Here is a 22,082-nt window from a genome sequence, read left to right as displayed (position 1 = left end):
AAAATTCCTGACCTGGTCTCCCAAGCCAGAAGACAATTAATGGATGAAAGCTCAAGCATGCACTTTTTAATTTTGCCCTGTTGAAATGCTAAGGGATTGCACAAATTTTCTAAGATAAATTCTGGTGGTTGGTAATTATTATGTCTGAAAGTAGAAATGGGACTACAGTTTGCAATACAGGCTAGAGAAACACTTTCTTTAAGCAAGTGTAGCAAATGGATACATATTTTATACATGCCTGAAATGTATCACATATGTGAGGAAAGGCATTCTCTCAACACAGTCTACATATAACAAAATTTAAAGGACCACTTTAAAAGAAATCAAGAACACTGCATCATACAGACATATAAAAAAAGAAACCGCTGAAAACTATCAGCCAAAAGGAATACAGAGAATGGAAAAAAACAGAGCTATACAAGGTAAGACCTTCTGCTTTAAGTAATTTGTTCACAGTAAGAAAGTATTTTCAGTATCTGAAAAGACTGAATAAGTATTTGAATGGCATCTGACAGGCCTTTCTTAGTAACATTTTGTACACTTTTCAGCCAAATTTTATGCCTTGTTGATAAAAATCTCCCAAGAGCAACATGGAAAACCAACTTATGCAACCAAAGGTATCTAGACTTCATGAGTAAAATTCACATGAATCAATTCAATAAGGACATAAATATTTCATGAGTGAGTATCAGTAAGTAACAGTAATCAGAACCACAAAAAAATTAGATTTGTTAGATCACAACTTGATTAATATATGATTCATAAACATGTTGAAAATATGTTGGAATGAATGTATTTTATATATCAAACATAGAATTAACTAAGTACTATAAAAGGCCTTTTGTCTCCTGTTAATATTGTGCAAGTCAAATGTATATCCCAAATTTACTCTTCCAATCCAGTTTGGATGGATTTTTTTTTCCCCCTTTTAAACCAGCTCGTGCTTTTTTTGCAGATTGAAATGAATTGTGCAACTTCAGTAGCATGGAAAAGGACTTTCAAGGAGCTTAGAAACATGAATTGGCAAAACTGCATAACTCCTAATTAAGTTAAGCTAATATCAATAGGTATCTGGAAAGAATCAGAGGAGAGCAGAAGAATTCATAGATAATCCACTATACACATATGTGAGTTTGAAATTCAGTTTTATAAATTAATTCCCATTGTTCAACAGTAGATGAAGAATAAAAATTGGGCTTTGGGTTCTGTTCTATTCTGTACTGGCCAGGTCCACAAGCAGCTGATTAATCTTTATGGCAGCCAGGCCTTTTAGATGCTGCATCCAGCCTCCAGTTTCGAAACAAAGAGTTTAGCATCAGTAACTTTTCATAAAGTCTGACTGAAATGTACTGTAGCTCCAGAAAAAAAATACTACTGATATGTTAAGCATATCTTTAAGCAACAAAATACAGTAAATCAAACTTAGGAACTTGCCCAGATGTAACACTTAAGACCCCCCTAAGTCTTCCTTAAACCTCTGTCTGGAGTGACTGGAACTTGGCAAATTTGTTCCACTGCACAGCATTTGGAATTGCTCCTAACCCTCTGACTACCACAGACTCACAACAATCTGCGAAATGCCACAGGCTACAAAAATTAGGCTTTATCAGATAAAGGCTGAAAGGGAGGGAAAATTAAGACAAGAAATAAATCAGAGTAGGAGAAGGTAATTGATACTGGAACGACAAGGAAAGAAGGAAGGCAAGACATTATTTTTTTCTCACTCTTTACTATAAGCAGTAACATCAATGATGCTGATATCAATATATCTCACATTCCTTGTGGCCTTCTTTAGGACTTCTCCTTGACCAGTACATTTTTGAGAATCAGGAGATAATGGCCTGTCCAAGCATCATGACAAACCGAAAAATCAGAAGCAAGCAAGGCAGATGGCTGCTATAGTGAACCTCACTTCATCTATCTCAACAACCAAAACAAACAGGAAGTTTAGTATGAGAGTCACATAATGGGTAAGTATGGAAGAGGACTGGAAGGTACTTGGAATCCTTGTCTCTAAGGAAGAAAGCTCCATAGCCTCTCTGGGAGGCTCTGTACCATTGGTCAGTCACCATCACAGCGAAGAAATGTTTTCTGACATTCAGGGAGAACCTCCTGTGTTTCAGTGCTTGCCCACCATTGCCCACCACTGCAAAGAGCCTGTCTCTGTTCTTTTTGCTCCCTTGTTTCATGTGTTTATGGACACTGAACCTTCTGTTCCCCAGACTGAACAGCCCCAGTTCTCTCAGCCTGCCCTCACAGGACCACTGCTCAAGTCCCTTCATCTTACTTATGGTCCTTTACAAGACTCTATCCAGTATGTCCATGTCTTTCTTATGCTGGTGAGCCAAGAAATGGACATAGCACTCCCAGCATGCCAAAATGACAGAAATTCTGGAAGTTATAAATGAGACATAAATGTTTATGACAGTGAAAAATTCAGGCTATATTTAATGAGTGGGCAGTATTTTTTCTGTCTGTATAGAACTGTGAGGCCTGGGAACACTTTGCCCCTCTGAAAGGTAACTGGACAAGCAGGCTGAGTCCTAGCTCCCTTCAGGCACAAGGAGGTGAGTATTTACCATTTTCTTCTCTACTACATGAGACTAAAAGCTAAATACATGGACTGAAGTCTCAGACCACTCCACCATGGTTCTGAAAAACAGCAAATCACAATCACAAGGTATGAATAGAAGTCAGTAAGATTTCAAGCAGGGAGACTCAGTTTTAGCCTTTTAAAACTTTTATTCTTTGTGTTGCTCACTTGTTTTTCCCTGATTATATATGTGTCTATAGGCAACACCATGATCATCACTTTAAGTTACTGCTTATTTTCCTTATTACATTATTACTGTACTTTCAGAACTACCAAGTTATTCATTCTGTCAGCTCAGCTTCTATTTCATCACTTCATCTTCCTCTTCAAGCTGACTACAATTTCTCAAAGGTGAATTAAATTCCTGTATCCAAATCAGTACCTATAGGTTAAGCCTGAATTCTAAATAAAAAACACTCTTATATTTAATGTCACAGAAAACTCAGAATATAGCAGCCTTCTTTGGTTTTAACAAAAGAAAAGCAGAGATCACTGAGTAGCCTGATCAGAATTGAAGATAATTAGTATGCAGCATCTGACACATTTCCTGTTTATATGATTGCATGATCCCATCATACAATGAATTTATGCTCACCCACACATACACAGAAAAACCCCCACCAAAGAATTGTAACTTTTTTTCATTTTAAGCTTAGAACCCATGCAGCAGAAAACAGCCTAAAGTGGATTTAGAACATGGTTATGTTCCTTTCAAATGGTGTTTATACTGGATATTCTGACAGGATTTAAACAATACAGTCAAGGCAGTAAATCATTGGGACACCCCTTCCTTTTTCTCTCATCTTTTCAAGTTCTTTGTCTATTCTGACTGCATGGTGAATTATAGGTTGGAACTTCAGAATATAACAGTAATTGCAATAAAGACTGCATCTTCTTTTCTGAGCCTTGGTAGGTTGGATTTTTTTTTTTTTTTCTGTTCTGCTTTAAATTTTAACACTAGAAGTATTTTATTTGTATTAAAATTATATATATAAGCAAAACCTTTCAGTTTTCATGATGCACTGAGGAATCAGATGAATAACACACTGTCATTTCCATGCCTTCAGGGAGCATTGCACTTTCTTAATTTCTGTAAGGAATGTCATAGAGAAAATCATCAAGCCACATTCTGTGTCAAGTCTGCCATTTTTAATTATTAGCAACTAAGCTTAAGAAATTTCTCCTTTGGTTTAACAAGTGCATACCTATCTTGCAGAATATTTTTTTATGCCACAACTCATAAAATTGTTTAGGCTGATGCTAGTCCCTTGCACGAAATTACCAACTAATCACAGGAGATATTTATCATCTCAAGTTTTTTACATGAGAATTGTCAGACTTAATCACCCTCCTCATATTTTCACTGTTTACAGACCTTCATTTATCATACATTTCAGCAGTGTGACAACAGTGGACTATTCTCCCCATTTTTCAAGTATGTTAAGACAGATAAGCATGGTACATAATGACAAGAGCTTGAAAGTTTTACTCTCTCTGATAACATCCATTTCCACCAAAAAATGGTCCCTAAAAAGCTCTTTATTTTAAAACCAGTTTTATCTCAGTTTTAGAGATAAGCAGAATTAGTAGGCTAAAGCCTCAATAAATGGAAAGTTACACTTAATTATATAAAATGCATCTGATTTTTATCATTGGTTAAACTCTGCAGATAGTTCCACGGTGATCTGTTCTAATCAAATGTTTGTAAAAATTAATTTCTTTGATAATAATGCTGAAGAAACAGTTCCCAGAAGTCTTTATAATGTGGTTTCGGGGCACATTAATAGAATCTGAAAGGATGACTAACATTGGCAAGGTTAGTGATTTCTGGGGTAGCTGCTGAGATATGTGTGGATTCATACCCCACTACTCCCATCCTTTTCCCACTGCACTGATGAGTAAGAAAATGTTTAAAACAAAGATACCCAGATTGGCACAAATATAAAGCCACTGCTTGATTCTGGAGAAAGTTCATTCTGTGCTCATGCGCACGAAAGGTGCCATTCTCACACAATACTGAGCAAAATCTGTATTATGTAAGAAACCACTTCACTGAAATAAAGTATAACTCCCCAATCTACCAAAGGAAACGTTGCAACATAAATGCTACCTTGGTGTTTACAGAATCACAGAAACTGAGCTGTGGGGGATCCATCTTGGAGCAACCTGTTACTTATGAACTGTACCCCATGGAAAAAACCCACACTGGAGCAGTCCCTGAAGAGCTGCAGACCATGGGTAGGACATGCATTGGAGCAGTTTGTGCAGGAGAGTATGGAAGTGTGGGATGGAGTGGTAAGGATACCTTAAATACCTGCCAGGTGGGCACCCAGCCACTTCTCAACCCTCTCCTCAGCATGGGGAAGAAAATAAGATGAGAAAGGCCTAAAGGTCAAGGTAAGGATTAGGAGATCACTTGTCACCTATGCAAAACAGGCTTGGTTTGAAGAAACTGATCTAGTTGCCAAATACACAGAGCAGGATAATGAGAAATAAGAACAAATTTAAAAACACCTCAGCTGCCATTTTTTGCTGGGCAAAGCTCACTCCCAACTCCCTTCTCTCTTCTCCCAGAGTGAGTGATGGGGAATGTGGGTTGCAGTCAGCTCACAATACTTTTTTCTGTTGCTCCTTTCTTCTCGTGCTTTTCCCCTGCTCCCTCATTTCACTTTATCCCACTACACTGAACTAGTCACAAAGGGTTTTTTTTTATTTTTTTTTTCATAATCATTTGAAAAATAAATACAAGACCCAGAATTTAAAGTCAATAAAGAAAATTGCCAGGCTTAGGTGTATTCTTTGTCCAACTTCTATGCTTTGTTCTGAATTTTTAAAAAAACTTAACAGTCTCAAATCATGTCACAAAACATCTGCAAGGTGAAGCGAATTTTCTTATAAATTTAATTAAAATTATGACATTCAAAAGAGTAAGTAATTTTAAAAGTAAAATTGATTTGTGCTACATTATTTCAGTTTTTATTGAGTTCAAGTTTCTAATGTAGCTGACTAAACATCTGATAAATATGCAGAGAACTCTAAGGAGATCATCTTTCAGATAACTTGGAATAGATGAAATTAAATTTGAATTAAGAAATGCTAGTATTCACCTAGAATAATTCATGACAAATATTGCATAAAAGTACAGTTATTTTCCAGATAACTTTACTATAACCAAAAGTCCAGATTATACAAAATTACAGGAATAAGTATCAATTTGAACAATGAAGAACATTGCAACTTCGATCATGTCTACACTGAAGAATACTAAGATGCTATATTAACATTGTAGTCATCACAGTTAAAATGGAGATTTTTGGTTAGGAAAAACATAGGCAAGATGAAAGCCTTGAATTTTTTATTTTGAAGCAATTTCATTAAAATAATTTCCACATCAAATATGCAGAGACTTTTAATTTCAGGAGGAGAAAACCTTTTCCTCTTATTTTTCCAGGAAATAATCCTAGTGTTCACTAATCTTGCATTTTATCAAAAATACACTGTAAGAACTGAGGTACTATTATGATGCTCATGTCTGCTAATGAAATGTTGGGGCTTTCACATATATCAGCAGATCTGGAACTAAACACAATGAGCTAATCTCCTGCTGAGATAATTTTCAGCACTGTATCCTCTACCCACAGCACATCCAGGTCTCATCAGCTGCTCCCAATACTGATTACATGGGTTTACATGAACTCATGGTAGGCAGTCAACATAAAATTTTGAACATTTCTCTAATGTATGGAAGACTACATTAACAACTTACTCTACTAAGTAACTACAAGGGAACACCAGTATGCTCTGTGCCAACTATGATAACCAGGCCAGAGAAATTGGCAGCGCATTAGTGGCCCAGTCCAAAAAACCAGATGGAGACTATCTGAAGGTGAATTCTCCTTTCTCCTGACTCTGAGGCTGTACAAACAGTTTGAGTTTCAGGCTTATGGTCTGTTTCCATGTTTTCACTGAATTTATTTTGTATATTGACTTCCTGACTACGCTCCTTGTGAAATGTCCGTATTTTCAAGTTGCTCTGTCTTGGACTCCAACTATAATCCTCACCAACAAATTTTAATCATTACAGTATGGGTAGACTGTCTCATTACACAGCCTACTCTGGTTTATCCATAGTGGATTTTCATGGAAACACAGAAGAAGAGCAGTTTTCTCAGAAACGGAATAATGAGACCACATCCAGGTTTTACATCTGTGTTACCAGGTCAAGGAGGTACACATTAATGCCTCTCTTACCCCCATCACTACCCAGAAGTCCAGCGATGGTAAGCAATACCACCACAAGGTCAATATGCAAAATTCTCACTGTTTCACTGCACCATGGAGATACTGCATATCAGCCTCCAACTCACGAGCATAACATGCTTTCAACGATGCCCAGATGCTCTGCAAATCTTAGCACCTGCTATCGAAGTCACCTACAATGTGTGCCGCAAATTACATAAAAAAATACAGCTCTCGACACATTATTATAAGAACATGCGGCACCACCTACGGAGGAAAAATCCAAAGTTCTTTAATGGTTGGGAAAATATTGCCCTTTGACTGCAAAACCAATCAACAATTTTGGTGGAATCTTGTCCTGGGTGACTGGCAGCACCCTGGCACAAAAAAGTCTCACTGCACCTGTAAATAAAGTTCCTTGCCTTATGTTTTTCTGCATTAGTCCCTTCTTTCTAAGAAGAAACATAGATACAGTAGGGGTTGGCAAACATCCTCTATACAAATATTACACAAATACAATGAAATAGTAAGAGGGCAACTGAAGCAAGCAGAAACACTCTTAAGATTTCACAGTCACTGCATAGCTTTTAAATGTCTCTCCTTAGGTGAATTATGTAACACAGATGTTGAAGTGAATTGCAACTCTCAGTCCATAGTGATGAGATTCACAAAAAAAGTTAGGCTGTCTGCTGTTTGCTTCCTGATCATTATGGATATAATAAACAGCAGATGTTTGTAACTAAAACCCACACACCTCTGAAAATTTTGCCAACACATCAAACTACATTTCTTGAATCCCCCATAAGATTTATTTCTAGATGTTCTATTTTTACTTCATCAATTGAAATTCAAAAGAACAAGGGCAGTGACCATAAAAACAACTTCAAGATGATAATGTTGCTGAAAGCAACCTTCAGAGTATATTATTCACCTCACCATGTAGAAAGAACTCAATCCTTCCCAATTGTAAAGACTTGATGTAATCTACTCATGATGCATATGAAAAGAATTTGCAAGCTTGGTTTTGTTCATATTTGAAAGAAGTAGGATTTTTTCTATAACAAACTTAACCAGTCTGAAAAACAGTATATGAAGCTTTTGAGTGGGCTGTAATACTTAAAAAAGAAATCATTATGTTAGATTACTTCCATAGGTGTTTTATGATTTTGCTTAACTCATGCCTTTCAGAAACTTTTTTACAAGTTATCAGAAGAGACCACTTTTTCCTTCATTTTAAGACTAAAGTCTAGAGCATCAACTGAACATACTTTTTGCCATAGGTAAAAGCAAATTATTTTTTACTGCCCCACATAAGCTTTTTAGATGCATATGTCCAAAAAAAAAAAAAAAAACCAAAAAAAGAGCTCTAATCAAAACACAGAAATAATGGTCCTCATCAATTCTTGCATATGCAGAAGAATCACTGCACTAAAAATCTTAGCAAGTGCCTGCCAAGCAGAGCTCTTATACTCTGAAAATTTCACTTATTTAAGAAGAAATGTAATGATCACAGGATTAACTCTAACACCATGTCACGAGTGAGAAAAGACTGTAAGTGTTCTAGAGTTATACTCTTGCTTATGGAAAGAATTTTAAAGGATTTCTAGAAGCAATCATGAAATCTAAAATAAAGTTTTAAAGCCAGTGACTTATTTCCGTAAACCAATAATCAACTGCCTTTAAGAGCTACTTAGTTCTTGTAAGTTATACTGGTATTTTAAAAACCTTCTAGTTGTCTTTCACACTCAGTATTAAGCACAAAGAAATGGAGCAAAACAGTTTTCCAAGGCTTTAAAGAAGTCCTCAGTACTCTAAAGCGAGCAAAATACTGTCCTATTAAGTTTGAAAAGATCTGGAATACAAGTCCTATGCAGTTGGATCTCACAAGTAAACCTTCTTGATAATGGGGTGGGGACTGGGGAACAAGTGGAGCTCATCCTTATTTTAAAAACAGGGATCAGGAAAAACATTTGACTGCAACTATCTCATATGCACTGGAAAGGTATCGAGACAGAATCTCTTCCGACATTCCCTCTGACTAGGAAACACCCAATGGCATAAAATGCGTATATATATTAAAAAAATAATTTTTTTAAAAAAAAGTTAAGCTTAAATAATTAATAATCTAATTTACTTAGTTTGAACTAATTTGCATTTTAACCCAAGCACTTGAACAGTTCTGTGAGTTTCTCAGGGTGAGTATGCTCGAAGTACTCTACTAAACTGGTGTTTACTTCAAATAAAGTCCTGTAGTTGTATCATGCTCCTTTTATATAATTTTCCATTATTCTCAATTGAGCTTTTAGGAGGAGTAGAACAATTTTATTCACTTCAGACTAGTATTTGGAATTTCATGTCACTTTTAAAATAGGAAAAATATCTGAATTGTAAAATAGCTGATTATTAATATTTACAGGCATTAATATTTTCTAAGTTATCTTTTTTTTTATAGACTAGAAGATAACTCAAATTGCCAAACTTTAATTTTTACAGTAAATACTAACAAGTACAATCAGAAAAAAAATGAAATGGAAAACCTACAGAAACAAACATAAACAATTAAAAGTTACATGCAGAAGCAAATAATTTGTCATTGATGGAAAGGGCTTTCCTTTCTTGCTAAGATTCACAACTTATAATTCATACTCAGTGTGAAGTTTTAGGGTAATATATGTAGAATTAAAATATATATTTACAGTAATCCTAATAAAGGATTTTCAAGAAGAGTTTGACAGCAGTTTGGATCAAACTTAGCAGACTTCAGTACTCAAATCATTCAAGCAGATTAATATATGTTTCTAAGTACTTTAATTAAAACCTGAAAACTGCCTGGCTTTTTAACTTTCACTTTTGTTCTTATTATGTTTTCTAGCTTATCCTAGAATTTTCCAGTAACCTCACTCCACATGTGAAAATAAGGCCCTGCAGACAGAAAGATCTGAGGCAACTAAATGCTTTCAAAACCAATGAAGTTTCATCAAAGGTTTGACCTAAACCAACACATCCAAAAAACTGTCTTAAGGGCTAAAAGGAGTTACAGCAAAAGTTAGTGATACTTCCTATTGAACACACTGAAATTTTATTATTTTTAGAACACTACACTTTTACCAAAGTCTAAGCTCATCTACGCATCAGTACACCCTTAATGACTTTTGAAAACCTTGAAAGCATACCTTATTAAAAAAAAATAAAAAGTAATGATGGGAAAGAAGTATAATTGTTAGAACACATTATTCTGGTTCATATGAAACTGTTTTAGAACCCCTTTCTGTTAAAAGTATCTCTTTCCTTTTGTTTAAAGCACCAATTGCAATGTAATAGTCTGGTAGAAGTAAATAAAACATACTCTTTCCTGCATACACTCAGGCACTGATTTTGCCCAATTTTTTCATTTTAAAGAAAATGTTCACTTTTAAAATTCTCGGTATTTTTAATTTTTCATCTGATCGGTGATATAACTATACATAATCTTTGTCCACATACTTAACACTGAAATAAATTAGTTGATAAAAAGACTGGAATACTGCAGGATAGGAGGCATTCTGGTCAAAAGGAAGAGATTAGGAAATAGCCCAGCTATTCTTCCACTCTCATTATGGAGCCCTTTGCAAAAAAAAATCCAAAAGCAACCAAAAAAAGGTGTTGCTTTCTAAAAATACAGGAATTCCATATTTAATTCACAAGCAGTTTATTTTTACTTATGTAGTCAAATGTATGTTTCACTGTTTGTGTGCATATAAATTTATCTAAATCCTGGGCACTTACTGAAGGAGTCAGTTCAACTGCAGTTGAACATTTCAATCACACTTTGCACAGAGCACATTCTCATGAAATCTGTATGAAACAAATTAGTGCTGCCATCTAAAAGTTTATTCATAACTAAACTTTTCTCCATTGCATAAATAGGCCAACACTCCACAAAATAGGTGTCTGGATAATTTACCCAAAACAAGCAAGAAAAACACCCAGCAAACACTGTTTGCTTTAATCAGTCTCTTCAAACCCCCAAAGCTGTGAGGAATTATTCTCAACTAACATAACTAGTTAAATTTGCATTACACTGCTTTTGGATGCTCTAATGAAGTTACCTGTCATTAATGATCCAGTTCAGACACAGATTGAGAGAATTAAGGTTTTTGCATCTCCTTACTATTTCCATCACGGTTTCATTGTCCAGTTCTGTGATATGGCGTAGATCCAAGCTCGAAAGGTTTCTTAGCTATTGAGACAAATATGAGAGAAAGAAATAATCTGAAATTTATTCACATACATAACTGCTGAAAAGATTTGGGTTTTTTTGGGAAGTTGCACAGTATGAGCAAGCTAGTTATGAAAGATATGACTACTATATTTTTTACAAAAACCAAACATACCAGAGATATTCATAGAATACAGTTCAAGTAAAGTTGTGATTTAGGAACACAGTAAATACATAAAATCCAGACACTCTCACTCAAGGTGCCATTCAACCTACAAGAGCCTAGGCCTTCCTCCTCCTCTTAAATATATGGAGTATAAGATACCAAGGTAAAATATCAACTCATGTAACCATAAGAAGGCATGGAAGGAAGCAAGACAGCGTGTTTGTGTTTAGATTCAAATGAATGCAATAAGCAACTCCAGATAAGGCTTGAAAATAAACAAATAATGCAAACACCCTGGAAAATACAGTATTTATACTGTAGTCTCACCTGCACAGTTATCAATAACAAATGTGATGCTCCGAACAACAAAACTTGGAGTCACAGAACAAAATAATTGAGTTATGCACTGATTAAACTGATTTATTACTAGTGTTAATCATTCTTGTGTCCTTCAAAAGCAAACCCTTTTACAACTTTTATGACATATACGGAGGCAAAAAAAAAAGTTTTGCATACTTCTCCACTATCAGTTTAGTCATAATAACATCCAAGTACTGTTTTCTTTTTAAGCTGTCTGAAATAATCTCTGTAATATTCTGAAAAAATAATTGCATTAGGCAATATTGACACTTCAATTAAATTTACTTTCCCTGTAAGAGAGAAAAAATGATCCTCATCAGTGATTTAAGTCACTAAGGATTTAATTAGGTAAAGGCATACAACTGAGATCACATAATTGGTCATAATTAATTAACTTGGTCATTAATTAACTTCAATAGTTAATTATTAAGTCAGTGTATTTAGGGCAGGGGGGTGGGGAAAAGGTGGCAGCATGGGGTAAAAAAAAAAGAAGAAAAGGAAAATAAGAGCACTTCAAATGTAGGTGGCCTTCTACAGAAACTGGAGTTGTGTTCTATAAGTTTATAACAGTCTCCAAACAAAAGCTGAAGATAATCTACATACCGTTCCCAAAAATTCTGCAAAATGAGCATAAAATCAAGAACCCTGACCTCTGAGGAACACCTGCAGAGTACATCTACATGTAGGACCTCTAGACAATCTAGGACAATTATATTTCTGTTGTTATGATACTCCCACAGGTATCACTGTAGAGGTAACTTGCTGTATTCCCACTGAAAATCTGATAAACTTTTTTGCCTATTAGGGGGCAGAGAACATAGTGATTGATACTGTGTTGGTAAAATAGACATCTTTTACAAGCTCTGCCTATTCTTATTTCATACACACTGCTCTAGCATGAAGTTTAAATGCCTTATCTTTTATGTGTCCAAAATAAAAGCTCATAACCAATCTCTCATTTTTTCCTGCATAAATTACAAAAAGGGGAAGCTCACAGCAACTGTAAATTTCCTCACCTTTGTACAGCTATTCATCTTAGATATTTAAGCCTTTAAACCATGCAGGCAATAATGCGGCCTATGCCTACAACATACAAAATACACCTGCTGGCCAATTCAACAATGATTATGTTCTACGACATTGAACAACTAAGGAGACTTAAATGACAAGTAAAAAATATTCATACGTTAAGAAAATCCCAAACTTCCTTTCTCAACAACATTATTCCTATGAGTAGGCGATAATATTGGTGACTCTTTTGCCATTATTATTACTTGTGGACTAAAACCCATGAATTTACACTGAAGTAGCAATGCATGGAGAGAGGTCAGTGCTCCCTTAAAAAGTGCCTAAAAAACATGGCTTCAAATTAGGTAAGAGGTAACAACAGTTTACTGTTTACCTCAATGATGCAATGATGAATGCAGCAGAATGCATTTGTGGTTTCCCAGGGAAAAAAACTTTGGCATTGCATGGGTGGAGTCAAAACCTAAACTGAACTCCTAGCATTCCCATCTGCCAAATTAATATGGTTTTCAAGGTAGATTTTGTCCTTTACCATCACAGAAGAATGATTGCTTTTTTCCTTGATATTAGTAACCGTCTATCATTATACTCAATATACCATAACTGAATCATCACTTTCTTTACTGTCACATTCCTTCATTTTAAACACCTGACCTACTTGGTGGTTAATTTTTTTTTCCTCAGGCACAACATACCCAGTGAAGAAAACCTTTGTGTCTTAGAAGTTTGAAGAGACTGCTTCAAAATTCATACATACTCAAGTATAATTTGGTCTCTACAACCTTGAAATTACCATTGCAGAAGTATCACTGGCTTCCAAGACATGCAGAACGGAATGCACACTCCCTCTGGAGACAAGTTTGGATCAATCTGAATATGGCACTGAAAAGAATACTTTTCTGCCTACTTAAGTCATATATATATATATTTAATGACAAATTTCCTATTTTATATCTTACCTGAGAAGTAATTTTAGGGGGAAAATGCTACAATGATATAATTATTACTGTAAAAAAACTAGAAGAGAAAAATACGTAAATCTTACATTTTAATACTAATCCTCTCAGCTAAAAGCAGTATGATATTAAAAAGAAAAATAAAACTTCTCCAAAGTAGACAATTATTAAACAGATGCTAGACTCTACAGTGCATTCATAAATTCTGAGATTAAAATAGTGTATAAAATTAAAATAGTGTAAAAAAGCACTTTTTCACCAGAGAGAGGAAATTCTGTGACTTGAATACTGAATCATACAGAAGGCATAATGTTTCTCCTTTTGTGTTTGTTTTTTTTTTAACCAAAACTATTTTTGCTCATGCAGCAACACCATTTTACTGAGCAATTTCAAGGCCCCTCTTCTGCAGATAACCGAGATTTTCTTGAACTCTTAATTTTATAGTTTTGCAAATAAGCATGCACAAGCAGAATTTAAACTTTGAACTCAGCTATGTCACTCAAAATGTTTTAAAGGAAAAAGGAATATTTAATGTGACAAAACACACAAAGCAAATAAGTAGTCAGAGGGCTTAAAGTCTGAAACAGAAAATAACAGAATTTTTAAAAAGCAGCAACACTTAAACAGGTTTTGTGCGATACCTATGAGCACATTCTTGCTGAAATTACTGATTATTACCCATTACTTTTGGATCACAAATATTTTAAAATGTGCTAAAATCTTTGGGGTTTTTAAATACTTTTGTAATTTGGTTTAAATTATATTTTATGCCAACTGATATATTTGAAGATTCAGAGATTATCATACTGTTTGTGTGCCTGAATGTCAATTATTATGATTTCTACCTTGACTACTGAAACTTCGAATATTCAAATATGTGCAGTGCTTTAGGTGATAGAATATTACTATTTCCACTGGGATCATGGGTTATTTAAGCGTGGGTGTATCAACTTCTGTGAATATTTATATGTTATCATATTGGAATTGCTAATATAACAGGTACACAATTTTTTTCCCTTCCACAATTCCTATAGAAATACACTGCCTTAAAAAACATAGATGAGAGCAGAAGCATAGAATCATTTAGGTTAAAAAGAACTTTAAGTCAGAGCCCAACTGAAACCAAAAGCTTCCAAGTCCACCACTGAACAATTCATGCAAGATTAATCCTCTTCAGTATGACAGCCAAATTATTTCTGAAAGAAAGTGCTTATAAGGACTTAATGAGCTTTAAACTCACATCTTTTGCTAATTAAGCTTAATTTTCTTGACACTCTCTGTATATACATGCCTTCAGGGAATAAACTGCTCTCTGACTTAAGTTTCCCAAAGTAAATATATGATCGCAGGAAATTAAAAACAGCAACATGAAAAAAACTGTAAATCACTTTCTTTTTACCATAATGTCAATAGAATCTATAAACTATTTTTTAAAGTCACATGCATTCATTTTTACTGAAGAGCTGCCATAACTGAACTACACAATTGAGATATGCTGTCATCCTAGAACAGTAATCATATATGGCCTAAAGAACTGGAAAATGATTGAATAGTTACAAAGGAGACTATTTTCCCCTAGACTGATTAAATGCTTTGCATATTAATAATTTCAATTCAATTCTTTGTACTGTGAAACATTATGGTCCAATTGCTTAAGTAACAAACACACTATCAAAAATTGTGTTGTATGCACCAAGATTTAATTACCTCTGGAGGAGGGACTTGCACATACATATAAACTCAACTGCATGTATAGTACCTGTGTTACAATATTCATTTCCAGTTTATAAATTCCAGAAGTCACTGCAGAATTACGTATTTGCTGACTCACAGTTTACATTTTCATATTATTTACTGTCAAGTACTTCTAATTAATTTTTTTGGGGGTAGAGGGGAAGTGGAAGTTTCATAGATCCAACCTTTTCAACCATGCAGTCTTCTCTGCAAAGTATTTTTTACCTCACTGAAAGAAATGGCAGTTCAGTGCAACCATCAAAATCTTTAAAATAGCAACCAGAATCTCTTAAGAAGAATACAGTTAACTTCATTCAACAATATCATCAGGCTCAGTTTGACAAGATGCTAAAACGTTCACTAGCACAGCACTGTATCAGTTAAAGTTTCAAGCCAATATTCATGAAGACTGCCCCAGAATCACTGTATTCAAAAACCCTCACTTAATGCCTTTTTCCTGTGACTGGAAGACTAATATTTAAAAGCACATATTACTAAAGGCAAACAGATTGAAATAAATCATATTCCATCTTATGAAATCCAGTTCATTATAATAATTGATTAAAATACTGTTTTCTCTGTACCTAGCCAAAGAACAGCAATCATGTCCTTAGTCAGGAAGAATGATTCTAAGATCAGAAGATATGCTGAAATACTGCCATAAAAAGAGCATAAAACAGAACTCTTTGTGTCAAAACAAATAATTTACTAGAAACAAACCGTACATTATCCCAGTTCAGAAAGGCTCTTTCAAAATCAGTCCTGTCATGTGTAGATTATCATTATGTATCTGTCATTATGATGATGTCTACACTGAAAGAGCCCTAAGAATTTGTTCCATACATCTGAATTGAATTGACTTTATACTGACCACCAACTCAGACACAGTTGCATTACTAAGTTGGATTGGACATGAGTAACTATTATGAGATGAAGAAAAAGTGAAAATCACATTATTCCAAAAATAGTTCTTCGATGAACTGTCTTCATGCATTGGTGGTTTGCAGAAAAAGTCAGAAATTTTTTTCTGTCGAGGTTCTGTACAAGGATTCATACATAATTAGATGTCTGTAACAAACTTTACCAGACAGTCTGTCAGAAGTACATGGTGTAGAAGCAGAGTTGTACAGCTACCAAGCAATTACCCTTGCATATATATCAGAAACCAAAAGAAGCAGCCAAGGAAGAGGCTTGGAAATAAAATTATATCTAGATGTCAAGATTTGCTGATGCCAGCTGTTAAAATTCTATTAGAAGTGCAACAATTAAACTGCTGAGAAGCAATTACGACAACAGGGGAAGAAAATGCCACTGCTCTTGAGGTCAAAGATGTACCATTAAAAAATCATTCCTTCACTAGAAAGAATACGAAGTTTCTTATCCTCACACAGTTAATGAACAAAGATTACCCTTCTGGTTGCTCCGTCTTCCACACAATCATCTAAAGTGCACAGGCACTTTTCACGTTTTTGTTATCTTCACACTTACGGGAGAAGCAAAGTGAAAAACAACTAGGGTTTTTCCCTAAATAATAAATTCTTGAGAGACAAGGATGTGTGGAGTGGAGAAAGAGTGCAAACAAGAAAAAATTATACATGGAAAGCTAATTAAATAATAAAGTAAGTTATAAAAAATATATAACAAGAAAAAAGTAAGTGGTGATGTGGTAAAAACAGAAGATAAACTATATCACTATACATGTTCTTCCCTCCTCCACAGAAACAACATTGATTAGTGTTGATTAGTGTTGGATTGAATACTCTGATGTCAAGGAGGAGGTCACTCACTTCCTTTGTGGCAATGTTTCGCACATTAAAGCTCTAAAGGAAAATGAAACGTTCAGGTCATCAAAACAAACAACTGGTTTCAACTGAGAGTCTAACTGTGAATTGCATATAAACACACTCCTGTTTTCCCTTTCTTCCTGTGTATGTACATGAAGTGCCTCTCATCTTACCCAACAACCATTATTTACTTTATCTGTATTTTTTTTTTCAGTTTATAATAACTTTAAGGAAAAAAGGCACCAGTGTGATGACATGGTCTTGCTCAAAAAGCAACATTTTTTTTTTAACATCATTCTGTTTAGTAGAAAAATAGTGAAAATGAACCCTGAATGTTTCTTCTTTTTCTTAAGTATACAACACTTTCTCTTCCATACCCTACAATTAGCTATTAAAAAAGCTCTGCAAGGCAGCGGCACTGTAATTTAGCATTTTTCAAGTGCCAGTATTTTTAAAGAGAGCTAACATTACTGGGGGGAAAATACAGTAATAATAAACCACTCAATTTTTATACATCCATCAGCCCCAAAGCAATTTCACAACCGAGGCCACTGCTGTTATCTCCAGTTTGCACACAGGAAGCAGGACAGAAGGCAAACAGCTCTGCACAGCCTGGAGGGACACACTCACAGGCCACGAGAGCAAAGAGCAGATTCCATATTCTCTAGGAACACCAGACTGGAATTACTACTAAACACTTATGAAACACCAGTTAAGTACTCAAAACCAACCACAGAAGCGCACAATGGTTAGAACAAAAAATTATGTCATCAATAGAAGAATTCTGGGAAAGACAGATGCAGCAGATAACGTTACTACTTGATAGAGGTCCTTCTAAAATGCCTGTCTCTATTTTTCTTAGAAACCCCTTTTAAGTACCGAAAGGCTGCAATAACCTCGAGCCTTCTCCAGGTTAAGCGATCCCTAACTTCCAGTGTTATCACATCACTGTCTTAGCAATATTCACAGCCTACAGAAGTTGTACAGATACAGCTTGAGGGAAGGAAACTGAAATACCCAAATCTCAAGTCCCAACACGCACCAATTACTTGGTATTTTACAAAGTAATTACATACCAAGAGTCTAAGCAGACTCTTAGATGTTTTCTGACAGACTAGGTTCAACAGGGTCGCGCCAACGTAAATCAGGATTTCTAATAATTTATTATTATTAAACATGTGAAAATCAGAAACACATATTAATAAAAAGTCAAGATCTTGACTCTTCTTCAATCTAATAAATGTGAATATAAAGATTTTTGTTGAAGGATAAGACATCTAACCTCTATTAAATACTCAATAAAACTAGGTCAGAATAATGTAACAACCAAAACATGGAGCTGAAAAGTGATCTTTGTGGAAATTTCCCACAAAGCCTTGGACTACATACCCTGTCTGTGTTCAGTTTTTAAATTTGTACCTCCTGTATTTATGTTGCATATTTAAACATAACCTATAGATATACATATGTAGTTTTCATAGGATATGAAAATAATTGTATCACTTCTTTCTCCAAAAGATACACACACCTTTTACTCATCATACATAGTTCATACAAAATACAATAGTATTCAATACATAGTTCTTTCAAAACAACATCCTTTGAGGTCCTATAACTTTACAATATAAATTTCTCTGGCTTATTTCTTTCTGCACATGTTCCAAAATGTTCTCAGTTTTTCCGTAGCTTCAGCTAAGCAACTCTAAAATGATGACAGTAATTTACAGATATGCTAAATGGTTCTATTTAACAATGGGAGACCTTCACAGATGTATCAAAACACCTTTGCTTTCATCAGGCACACTCCATTTTCATTAAATATGCTCTCTACTTCCTACCTCAACATCTGTTTAACCATTTTCATGTTTGCATGCTCCCTAGATTTCCTTTCAGTTACAAGTTAATGTACAGGGGGCACTGTTGCAACCACAGGTCTGTCTAAATCTCTTACAATTAAAATTTTGCATTTTAAAATGGAACTTTGTTTTGTTTCAGATGGGATCAGCTGCAATTGTGCATTTTAAAGAGTTTTGACCTGAACATCACTGTTACTTGTGTGAAAATGTATAATCCCATAAATATATTTTTGGTACAGTGTTTTTATACAGTGAAATCTAAATAATGCAAAGCTCAGTCATGTTTCTGTCCATGTCAGTGCTATAAATCATACTCATAATCTTATCCTGGCTGATATCTATGACATGGCTATCGTCCAATACACTAATGACTAGCAGAAAGTAGTTCTGATACTTACATTGGTAAGGTGAATGACTCCTTTTGAAGTAACAGAGCAGCCCATGAAACCAACATACTGCAGCTCAGGGCAATGTTCAGCAAAAGCTTTCACTGACTGATCTGTCACCTACAGAAAAGATAAACAGGCAGCAGTTGAATATGTGATATAAGCACATACTTAATACAGTTTAAGAAATTTCTACTCTACACTGGCAAGTGACTCATTTAGACTTTTAGTATTATTATTACCACTACTATTACTTATTTCAAGAGTTTGAGAGTAAACACTGGGCATCTGCAAGGACATATATGCATGAAAATTAGGAAAAATATATTTTATGCAGAAGGCAGAGAAAAAAGAAACACAAGGTAAGAGATGATAGCCACAAATTCAGATCTTACTGTCATCCTATTTATGTGCAAATAACCCAAGAGACAATTCTATCCACTATTTTTATAAATTATATACAAAAATAAAAATATTAATAAATTTGTTATTGTCATCCTGTAGACTCATGCTGTACCCATCATTGACTCTGCAAAGAATTTGAATTGTATGCTATCCTAAATTTATATGCCTTGTCTTATATTTCTTTTTAACTAAAACACAGCAATTGAAGACCTCAACTTAAAAGTAGTATTACATCTGTTTCTCAGACGAGACTAGGAAATCTCATGGCAATACACCGTGTCAGTTATCAGCCAAATGGACAAGTTATCCAGCTTACTATTGAGATTTATTTATTTATACAACTATTCTAAATCTATAATTATAGTAATTATAATTATAAAATATTAAGTACAAATATAAATTATATAAAATATAATATAAACATTTAATAATTATATATAATTATTATTAATATATATTATATTGCTTTGTAAGTAGACTAAATGATCAAAAGGAACTTTGTTAAGAATGTAATACTGACATAGGTACACATACGACACCTACATACATTCCTTTAAACAAGTATGGTTTGGTTTTGTCTTGGTTTTTGTTTTTCTCTCTGAAAAGTATATATTCCCAGTGCAAATGGCAGTAATGAAAAACCCTATACTGACTGTGGATGAAGCCTGTATTTTCCAGCTGCACTTCTCAGGAACATCATGACTGAAATCCTAACTCCTGAAAGCTGAGAACATTTAGAATTTTTATGGATGTCTTCCTGTTACCACAGAACTGAGAAGCAAAACAAGTTTTGAAATACCTAGCTCACAGCTGAGCCTCATATAGGAACATTATTCCTGCTGTCCTGTGGATCACCCAGAGTTCCAACTTGCCAATGTGTCACGTTCCTGCACCTTGGCAGCATATGGTGACCTTGGTGAGGACTCTGGCAGAACAACTTTTGAAAAGATAACCCAGAGATATGGGTTTATAGGCCCACTAACCACATAAATGCTGTATTGCTTTGGGGTTGCTGAAAATTGTTATAGACCTAGTGCAGTTTTCTCAAAGCAACAATTTCTCAGTGAGCAGAGATTTTTATTGCTGTACATCTGCCAAATAAAAGTAAAAGGCAAGCCTTTTACTATTGTGTATTTAGAACCTGATTAAACTGAAAACAATCCAAAAGGAAAATAAAAATGCTCAGGTGAACAGATTCAATCACAAATTGTGTAGTGGGGTATCTGCAGAGACCCATATCTCAGATCTGCCTTCTTGAACAAAAGCAAACCACTGTAGTAAGAAATTTCTTCTCTGATTTGATCTGCCACAGCCTTACATTTTATCTTTGCACACTCCTCACAGCTAAGGACAGCTACACCAACCATTACTTTTTTTGAGATACTGATTACCAAAAACCTGTAACAAATACTATCACAAGTCAAAGGCTTAGAAATTTGCAGCATGTGTGATGCTACCAGCACCAAATCAAGGCTGGGAAAAAAAAAAAAAAAATATTTAGTATAGAAAACAAATTAAAAACTCTGACAAAGAGAATGATCCTAGAGAAGGACTCTATTACAATCCTGGTCTGCCCTCCCTACAGAAAATTCAAGTGTAATTCTCTGTTGCAGACAGGTTTGCTGTACCTATCAAGAAAATGTAGTAATGAAAAATAAATAGCATAAATGCTAATAACACCAATTCATTACAGAGCTTAAAACTTCAATCTACAAATAATTTCTACTTATAGCTAACATTTAGGTGCATGAGGACTTCAAAAAATGACATTTTGAATGAAAATAATAGAATTACTATGTCTTAAAATATCTTCTTTCCATACTGTATTTTCTGTAATCTAAACAAAACCTTTGGAAAAAATAGTTTTGGCAAAAATTAATAACAGTAGATTATGACCATTTATATTAAATAGTTTACAGATTAGCAGTGAACCTTTTCAGTCCTTGTTAGATATGCAGCACCTTTTTAATCAGAAAAAGATTCTTCATTACCTCTGTATGCCATGCAAGCCTCACGATTTTCAAGTCAAAAGGAGTGTGACATAACCTGATTATGCTTTACAATTACTGTGATAATTTAGACACATATTTTGCTACTGCAAATAACCATTTGTTCTTAAGTCTTATAAATAAAAGAACAGTTTCTATCTTTTGCTGTCAGACAACAAAACTCCACTATCTGCAGAAGATGACTTCAACTTTTAGTGGGAAACACTGTAAAATTATCTCCATCAACGCTGTACCTTCCTCTCAGAAATTTTTGTTATACCAATATCTAGGAACTCATCACTTATTTTTCAGACCCTATGTCATTTATAGCAATTGATTTTTTAATAACATGCTTCCCATTCAGACAGACTGTAATGAAGACCACTTGATA

The 22,082-nt window shown here is 34.6% G+C and overlaps 1 protein-coding gene across 2 annotated transcripts in view; it reads right to left on the bottom strand.

The window, feature by feature from the left end:
• Nucleotides 1-22,082, bottom strand: part of FBXL17 (F-box and leucine rich repeat protein 17) — a 271,732-nt gene that overhangs the window by 166,457 nt on the left and 83,193 nt on the right. For both annotated transcript variants that reach the window (XM_086868428.1, XM_023943721.2), the window contains 2 exons: nucleotides 19,311-19,418; nucleotides 10,921-11,051 (listed from right to left, as the gene is read on the bottom strand). In XM_086868428.1, coding sequence (XP_086724554.1) covers nucleotides 10,921-11,051; nucleotides 19,311-19,418 — 239 coding nt within the window. The remainder of the gene's footprint in view (nucleotides 1-10,920; nucleotides 11,052-19,310; nucleotides 19,419-22,082) is intronic.

This window comes from Cyanistes caeruleus, chromosome Z (genome assembly GCF_971803275.1).
Source record: "Cyanistes caeruleus chromosome Z, bCyaCae1.hap1.1, whole genome shotgun sequence".
Taxonomy (NCBI): domain Eukaryota; kingdom Metazoa; phylum Chordata; class Aves; order Passeriformes; family Paridae; genus Cyanistes; species Cyanistes caeruleus.
This window is presented reverse-complemented; position numbering and strand designations above follow the sequence as displayed.